Below are 9,537 nucleotides of genomic sequence, written 5' to 3'. Positions count from 1 at the left end.
TATAATGGGCACTACAGGGGGCATTGCATTATGAACATTACAGGGGGCATTGCATAATGGGCACTACTACAGGAAGCACTGCATAATGAGCATTACAGGGGGCATTGCATAATGAGCAAATCTTACAGGGGGCATTGCATAATGGGCACTACTACAGGAAGCACTGCATAAGGAGCATTACTACAGGGGGCACTGCATAAATGTCATTCAAAAATGATTGAAAACAAGGATTGCCAAAAGTCCCACTAATAAAAAATTACAGCAAAGTGAAAAAACAAAATTATATTGGGAAGATTATGTAAATTGTGTATTTTCAATGTGTTGGGCTCATCCCCAGCATAAAAAACGGGGGTCTCCCTCTCCCTATCAGACTCTCCTACTCTTTACAATCCTTCAAATGGGCTCTCAAGACCCACTACTTCATCAAAGCCTTCCAGCTCCCATCCTAACTTGCTGCAACATGCTCCTTCCTCCGTTTACCCCATCTGTGTCACACCTGTTTGTCTGCCCCTCCCCTTTAGAATGTAAGCTCTTACGAGCAGGGCCTCTACCCTCTTGCGCTTCTCCTTATTTTACTTTCACCTACTTCTTACCCCCCCCCCCCCCACCTAACACTTGGTTGCTTACGCTCTGTTGCATATTTAGGTGATATGGTCACTTATGTATCAATGGGGTAGATGTATTATAGTGGCACTTAACGTGCCGCTATAACGCTTCCCCTCTTTACCGAGGCGAAGCAGGAAGCACTACCGATGAGATGTATAAACATCTCATCGGCCGGAGAGGGGGAGCGTTAACGACCCCCTCCGGCGCTACACGCTAGAGACAGCGGCGCATCAGCCTAGTGCTGATGCCCTGTATCTCTGTCCCGGCCGGCTCCATTGAGCAAGTATCGCGAGATCCCCGCGTGGACCCGGCAGCGGCCGAACAGTCATGTGGTATGACCGTTCGTACATAGCCCTGCCGTCGGCGCTGCTATCTTGTAGATAGCAGCGCCGATAATGACAGGGGCGCATGGCGCCCCTGTCATTTACCGCCCAGACCCCCGATCATACATCGGGGAGAAGCGGTATCAGCGCACATAACGTGCGCTGATACCGTTTCTGAGCTTCGTACATCTCCCCCAATGTATATTATCCATGTCCTTGTCCTATTTTTCACTGTAAGTCCGTTGTCAAATTATTTATGTACTTTGTAAGGCGCTGCGGAACACTTGTGGCGCCATATAAAGGATAATAATAATGTCATGTTGCTGCAAATGTCATACCAAAGGTGTATGCACAAAATACACGCTTATTTTTGCACGCGCACATGCTATCGGCTCTCTTTAACTTGACTACAGCTATTTTTGGGCTCTTTGCCTCTGACTGGTTGGCCACTCCTGCTGTAGTTTATAGGGAGGTCCCGATTCTCCCTGTTGAAAGGTGTTTTTAATAAGATTGCTGCAGGCCACAGCACCAGCTGCACTTTATTCTCTTATCTACAGTGCTGCTGGTGTACGTGGTGACTCCTCCGTCCTACTCCACACTGGCGCTAATGTCGGTGCAGAGAACCAGAGGAGCCGTCTGTCACTTTAGCAGCGCATCGCGGTCCCACACCCCGCTTTACAATCCTGGGATTACCATCATTGTAAAGCAGGGCTACTATGACACGATTTAGCAAAAATCGCATCATCACCCCCCGGACCACCCACTTTCACATTGTAAGCAGGCGGTTGCAAGGGGGGTAGAGTAGGCGCGCAGGTAGAAGCCAGTCCAGTGTATTGCCCTCTCTTGGTGTCGCTGGGAGCTCCACCAGATTCTTGGGAGCCTCCCGGCCGTTCCGGGGGGGTTGGCAAGTATGAGTACTGTAGTGACCAAAATGGGCCCCCAGAATCGTGGGGCCCAGGGCAGCTGCCCATATATTAACAGGCTGTGTGGTTGCAGGAATACGAGAAACAGAACGCAAAGGTGAATTCACCTAAATTTTCAGATAGGAAACACTTGCTTCATCCAGAACAAAAAAAAGCTGGAGATAATCATTTTGTTGCTTTTACAAACAGACCCCTAAATCGGTTTCCTTGCTGGCAGCCCGGGCACAGGAGCACGGCTGACGGCTTCCCTGTGGTTATCGGGGAGAGGCGTGGCGGCGACCGGCATGCCGGGGCCCTGTGCGCAGTGGGTGTGGCGGTTACCGATCCCTATAGCTTCCGGCAATCTAACTGCAGCCCGTGTTACATGTTATCTGCGTAGCAGAGCGCCGCGTTGCTATGTCAGCCGGGCGGAGACCCTCCCGTGACGCTACGTCCGCCCTCTGCCGCCATGTCTTCCATTATAACAGCTATTGGCCGCTGACGACAGTGGCCACACCTCGCCGCCCAAACCTCCCCTCCGCCCTAAAATGGCCGATCGCTCGGCCGCCAATTGAGGCTGTGATGGGCAGAAGGGCTGGGTTCCCACGCCCAGTTTTTCTGCATGTTTCAACATCCAATGGGAGTTTAGAGGGAGAGCCTCGCCAGCCAATAGGCGGGCTCCCGGGGCGGGGTCTCAGCGCTGCGTGTTCCGGTGCATCCTCAGAGTGGTGTCGGCACTGGGCTGGGAGCTGCGCGGATCCCTGGGACTAGAGCAGAGCTGCACCCCCTCCTCTGAGTGACGGGACAGGGGCCGCTCTGCATGGCGAGGGGCTAGGAGGAAAGCGGCCTGCCCCCACCCTGACCGATCCCCGGGTGGCAGGAGCCACCCCCAGCTCTGCACCGGAGAAGAAGGAGGCGTGTGACTGGCTGGGAGCAGCCGGGGGTCAGCATGGACCAAGTGGAAATATTACGGACTTTCATTCAGAAAGTGCAGAAAATGCACAACCGGGACCAGAGCGGGGAGGACAACTTCGCCTGTGACTTCATGGTGAGAGCTGCTGGGGTGCTTGGAGCAGGTAGTGGGGCGTCGCAGTGGCATCCAACGTCATGTCCCCCATGTGCCTGCTCCTGCTGCGGGGACCTGTCTGTACTATACAGGGTAGCAGACAGTGTGTGTAATCTCCCTGTATAATATATGCGGCGCTGTACATACGCCTCATTCTATTGGGGGAACCCTTCTTCCTCTAATGTTGCGCTATTTCAGAGACAGGACCCCTCCTCTCCTTCCTTTGCCTCCCTCTCTCCCCCTCCTTCCTTCCTGATCACTTCATGGATTACTGCCTGAAGCTGTATGGGGAGGGTGGATTTCATCAGAGCTTCCTGCACACAGTTTTCCTTCAGCCTGACTTCACAATTATTGCTCCTACTGGTAGAGCTTCAGGAAGTGTTATATCGATTAACCCATGTCTGTGCTATGTGTGTCTGTATAGCAGCAGTGTGTGTGTGTATAGCAGCAGTGTGTCTTTGTGTGTGTATAGCAGCAGTGTGTCTGTGTGTGTGTGTATAGCAGCAGTGTGTGTGTATAGCAGCAGTGTGTGTGTATAGCAGCAGTGTGTGTGTATAGCAGCAGTGTGTCTGTGTGTGTGTATAGCAGCAGTGTGTCTGTGTGTGTGTATAGCAGCAGAGTGTCTGTGTGTGTGTATAGCAGCAGTGTGTCTTTGTGTGTGTATAGCAGCAGTGTGTCTGTGTGTGTGTGTATAGCAGCAGTGTGTGTGTATAGCAGCAGTGTGTGTGTATAGCAGCAGTGTGTGTGTATAGCAGCAGTGTGTGTGTATAGCAGCAGTGTGTCTGTGTGTGTGTATAGCAGCAGTGTGTCTGTGTGTGTGTATAGCAGCAGAGTGTCTGTGTGTGTGTATAGCAGCAGAGTGTCTGTCTGTGTGTATAGCAGCAGAGTGTCTGTCTGTGTGTATAGCAGCAGAGTGTCTGTCTGTGTGTGTATAGCAGCAGAGTGTCTGTCTGTGTGTGTATAGCAGCAGAGTGTCTGTCTGTGTGTGTATAGCAGCAGAGTGTCTGTCTGTGTGTGTATAGCAGCAGAGTGTCTGTCTGTGTGTGTATAGCAGCAGAGTGTCTGTCTGTGTGTGTCTAGCAGCAGAGTGTCTGTCTCTGTGTGTGTATAGCAGCAGAGTGTCTGTCTCTGTGTGTGTATAGCAGCAGAGTGTCTGTCTCTGTGTGTGTATAGCAGCAGAGTGTCTGTCTGTGTGTGTATAGCAGCAGAGTGTCTGTCTCTGTGTGTGTATAGCAGCAGAGTGTCTGTCTCTGTGTGTGTATAGCAGCAGAGTGTCTGTCTCTGTGTGTGTATAGCAGCAGAGTGTCTGTCTCTGTGTGTGTATAGCAGCAGAGTGTCTGTCTCTGTGTGTGTATAGCAGCAGAGTGTCTGTCTCTGTGTGTGTATAGCAGCAGAGTGTCTGTCTCTGTGTGTGTATAGCAGCAGAGTGTCTGTCTCTGTGTGTGTATAGCAGCGGTGTGCGTGTGCGTTTAGCAGCGGTGTGCGTGTGCCTGCTGTGCGTTTAGCAGCGGTGTGCGTGCAGCAGTGGTGTGTCTGTTCGTGTAGTAGCGGTGTGCGTGTAGTAGTGTGTCGTGTGTGTGTGTAGCAGCGGTGTGCGTGTAGCAGTGGTGTGTCTGTGCGTGTAGCAGCGGTGTGCGTGTGTCTGCTGTGCATGCAGCAGTGTGTCTGGTGTGCGTGTAGCAGCGGTGTTCGTGTGCGGGCGTGTAGCAGCGGTGGGCTTGTAGCAGCAGTATAGCTGTGTGTGTTTGTGTTCATGTGGCGGCTGTCTCTGTCTGTGGGATGAGTGGAAGTGACTCTGGCATGGTTGGAATTAAGTGACCCACCCTAAGATTCTATTGCTGGATGGGAATCTTCACCACTCTAAAGCTTGTACACCTCAAACAATGTGTACCCAGCCTGACAACACGGGCGGCTGAGCCAGGCATGCGGCAAGTGCATACACACTTGCTGCAGCTGGGACAGACGGGGAGGGATGCGCCATGCTGCATTCTGCAGCATGGCATCGTTAGCGACTTCTCCCGTTGGCCCTGCAGTAGGGCTGACGGTAGATGTTTCTAGTGACCTATGGAGCTTGCATGTCATGGGTACACACAAACCATGTACCTGATATGTCACTCCAATCTTACATTGGGGCTAGATTTGTTTACTTGCTATAGAGATGCCCTTGTCTCATTGCCACCAATTGTTGTGAATTACCTACAGATGTGTTCTCATATAGCTAGCATCTATACGTCATATAGCGCAAGATGCCCGGTGGAACTGAGCTGCTCCAAGAGGTGTTGTGTACAGACTTTTTTACAGTTGTTTTTTTATATTTTACATTTGTTTGTCTTATTAGCATCGCAGATTCAGCGAAACTCCAGTCAAGGTGTACTACAGATACTGGGTTGTGACTTTTACCACACAGGAATTAGTTTTAAACACGTACAAAGTCGCAGATAACGCACAAAGGTACTTGGGGTGAGAAAAAGCAGCAGCTGCTACATTGTAGCACTTTGTATACAGATTCAGAATCATTTGCTAACAGATGTACCAGTGTCATACATCAAATTGATCAGTGTCATTTAGCAAAGTAGTTTTGTTGCTTCCAGTCCGCCCAGACGCCTGGGACCTGGCGCACCGGAAGGGGCTGTTTGGTGTCGACTGAAGACACAGTGGTTGAGGACACATCTATCGTTTGTATATATTATTCATCTTAAATAGATTTGTGTGTGTATATATTATATTATATTTTATCAATTAACGTTGAGCATGGACAGTAATTTGGCACTTTTCCCATACCCATCTAGAAAACATTGTGCAGGTTTGAGAGCTGCACATGGAGACGCACTCTTCTGTCTTCTTACTGTCTTGGCACTGTGTCAAACAACCTGCCCCACCCCCAGCCATACAGCCAGTGCTCTCATTGTGTCAGATCATCCTTGTGGAAGCTTTTAACATGGAGTTTGCTAATGGGCACATATATTGGCTGTATATTAATTGGATCACCTACTAATTACTGCAATAATCCTGATTTTGAACGAGAACACTTGGGTATTTGCTTTTTTGTCTTTTGTTTGGTTTACAATGCATATTCTTGTATACTGATTAAATGGAGTAAAAATAATCTTGATAGAGCAAGAAGAGAGCAGGTCTTGATCAGTGCTCATGGGCATTATATGTACTTGAGGTCTTCAAAAGCTTGTATTCTTTGCCTTTTTTAAAGTCCTTAAGGGTAAGTGTATTGGTATTAAATCTTTATATGAACCATATAGTCTCAGATTGTAAAATATATCTTTACTCTTTTGATTTAAATAATCCGGTCAAAGGAATAGGTATAATAGTGTGTATGCATTATCAGCTACAGAAAACTACATTCTCTCTAATGTATTGAGATCGATGGTGATGTGTTTATAATTTATAAACCAAGAATGACTGATTTACTGTGACTATTAAGAGTTGGGAAAGGGTCTCCATACAGAGTGTCGGAGTTATGGGACTCTTCTCTGACTCATGGCACAGATTAAAGAAATGTTGAGCTTAGTCTGTATTTATTTATATGTTTAAATGAAAAATATAACATAATTTTTTTTTAAAAAAGGAGGTGGTGAGCAGCAATATGTCTAGCCGTGACACGGGTGCCCAAATGGAGCAACAATTGAATTGCTTTGTTAGGCGCCCATTACTCTCAGCCAAGGGTGAAGACCATTGAATCGCCCCCAAAGAGTAAAATATATGTTTATTCTTCCTTTCCTTCCTCAATTTTTCGGATGAAGGCATTCACCATTCACTTCTGCCCTGACTGGACGCAGGGAGCTCCACATGTTGGGCCGGTGTATAACGCTGATGACGGTTTGATCAGCAAAGCGCTAACAATGATGGTTATGTGGCTCTATAAGAGAAATTGTCTTCATCCAGTGGGGCCTATTCATGGCCATTGAAGAAGAAATGCATTAAACTGCTTCATTTGATATATTAGATATCTATTTTGTCATCTCTTTCATGTTATGGCACTAGTCTGGAGAAAGGTCTATATTTGGACCGAAACGTAAACCAAAAATTTGTGTCTTCTGAAACTATCTTGTAAAAATAAATATTTCTGTTTTGGAATGGTGAGTGCCTTCATCCGAAAAATTTAGGATATCTAAAGCTAGCCACACATCTAAAGATTATCTGTCCAACCAGCCAACTAGTTGATTGGTTGGAATGAAAATCTGGTAATGTATGGGAGTAACTGATGATCAGCAATTTGCTCCTAAATGCCAGAAAACAGATGATAATGGTCGTCAGACTAGTTTGAACAAATTGTTTAGATCGACCATTTGACAAACAGTTTTTGTCCATTTTCCAGTATTTGGGTTCAAATTGCTGATTGTCATTTGCTTTCATTCCTTACCAGATTTTCATTCCAACCAATCAACTAGTTGGATGTAAGTTGGTCTAATGCGTGGCCAGCTTTAGTTTATATTGGATCATCTCATCTTAAAGTGCACCCCGATATATACCTATATCGTTATTCCCAGCGCTTCCTGTCCTGGACACCAGAAGTGCGTTAGCGGGTTTCCAGGCGCATTCCCATGGCAGCAGCTGCGGGGGGAGTGCAAGGCCACCATCGCAAAACAGTGTAACACATCCCAATAACCAATGATACATAAACAAAAACATTCATGAGCCATTTATCGGCTGATTGGTCCGAATTGGATAGAGTGTACTTGTTAAGGTTTCCTAGGCCACACCGTGTAAACCCCCTAGAACTCAAGCTTACGAGGACTTCCGCCAATAACGCCGTTGTTCCCTTAGAACTGATGACGTTCACTGGTACTTAGGTGGCCGCATGGACTTAAACTCAGAGTAGTAGTGGTTTACACAGATGCCTAGGAAGACCAGAGTTTCATGTGAGAATAGTGTGACTAATACAGCCGGAGGTTTGGATGCAACTGGTATGTTGATGGTGTGGCAAAAGAGCCTTTGGTGCGGCCTTGAGAGCCAGAGCATCGTGGAAGATGGTAAATGAGAGTCCAATTGGGATAAGGAACAATAACACACAGGTCACGCAGCAGAGCCGAGGGATACAGAAGGATACACTATAATCGGCGAGGCGGCAAAAGACCAATGTGTACAAATAAGGAAAGAATCCAATCACACACTGTTGTGGTTCACATGTGACATCCTGAGGCGTCCGGATCGCCTAGCAACCGACGGAAGGACTCCAGGAGAAAGACTGGTAGATGAAGGTATATTTCTTGAGGGAAACAAGTCGTGACCGCGACTTGTAACAATACCTAGCTTTAGTGTTGATGATGAAACTAAGGCCTAGCATTGCATCCCATTGCACTTTCAGGAGTTAATGGCTTCCTAAAGTCACCCAACACCAGAGCTGAGTGTCGTCGAAGCTCGCTGTTGCATTATAGTTGAGACCTAGAACTGATCATTTTATTATCAATACTATAGAGAACAAGGTTTTCTGATTGTGGTGTACTCTATTGGGAAGTTTTTTTATCATTATTATTATTTTTTTTTATCAGTACTATATATTTAATTTGTTGACTAAAATACTACAAAGTTTCCGTTAACAGAGATGTTACTGTGATAGAACGCTAAACATTTGTGAATAAAATACCTGTATTACAGTGCTGCATAATTATTTCTAACAACTTATTAATATAAAAAGATTTTTAACTAAAGCTATGTTAGCTTGTTCTTTATAATAAAGAAACAGAACCATTTTGTTAATTGTGTAATTTTTCTCCTTCATATGGAGGACACATAATTATCTTTTTTAATTTATATTTACACTTAAATAGAGCTATTAATGAAAGATGGTCATAAGTTAATTGATACCTTTACAATATGACCTTACACCGCCTTGCACTCCGTGTTTTTTTTTTTTTTTTTTTTTCACAGATGCACGGATGTTTCTCACTGAATCATCCCTGCATCTGTGCAATTTGTCTGGTGGGAAGGGAAATCTGGTTTGTTTTTCCACTGTTTGGGAGCAAAGTTCTATTTGCTGCCATACATTACCAGATTTTCCCTTCCACCAGACAGATTGGACAGATATAGCCTTATGCCAGCCATGCACGGTGCGATCGGCACCATGCGACGTGACGGATCCGACATATCGAGCGGTTCCCACACATGGTGCAAATGGGTGGCCGCCTGCCCGTCCGATATGTTGGCTCCCCCCTCCTCCTCCTGCATAGCGCTGCATGGGATCGCACATCGCATTCCCTGATCAAGCGAACCTGCAGTGCGCGCACGGTCCGACATCAGGTCCATACACGGTGCGATACAGCAGCCAAATCGTACCAATCAGTCGGATCGGCTGCTTTATCGCACCTTGTATGGGGGCCTTAAGATTCTGGCACAAACAGTGCAGTGGGCAGGTGTGGACCCCCCTGACTCTGGTCTGTATGCGCTGCAATCATTATAGATACGTCACTAATGAGGGCTATATCAAAAGGATGTTAATTGCACAGCCTAATTTTGATGTATTGATTGTAGACAGAAACAATATTTTGAGTGGAAATGTATCAATTTAGTAATAACCTTGGCTTTACGGCCAGGGTATGTGTTCCGGGAATACTTCAGTTGATAACCCTATTTAGGTGTAGCTCTATGTATTGAGAAGACTTTTATGTATCCACTAAGTGAAGATAAT

General features: G+C 46.6%; 1 protein-coding gene across 1 annotated transcript in view; it reads left to right on the top strand.

Moving 5' to 3' along the window:
- Window positions 1–2,427: 2,427 nt before the first annotated feature.
- The window catches only part of PTPN12 (protein tyrosine phosphatase non-receptor type 12), a 143,382-nt gene continuing 136,272 nt past the window's right edge, over window positions 2,428–9,537 (top strand). The window contains exon 1 of the mRNA XM_088468821.1: window positions 2,428–2,879. Coding sequence (XP_088324947.1) covers window positions 2,781–2,879 — 99 coding nt within the window. The 5' untranslated portion in view covers window positions 2,428–2,780. The remainder of the gene's footprint in view (window positions 2,880–9,537) is intronic.

Source organism: Taudactylus pleione, unplaced genomic scaffold (assembly GCF_031769625.1).
Source record: "Taudactylus pleione unplaced genomic scaffold, aTauple2 ptg000086l, whole genome shotgun sequence".
Classification (NCBI taxonomy): domain Eukaryota; kingdom Metazoa; phylum Chordata; class Amphibia; order Anura; family Myobatrachidae; genus Taudactylus; species Taudactylus pleione.
The sequence above is the reverse complement of the archived record's forward strand: the minus strand, read 5'-3'. Positions and strand labels throughout refer to the sequence as shown.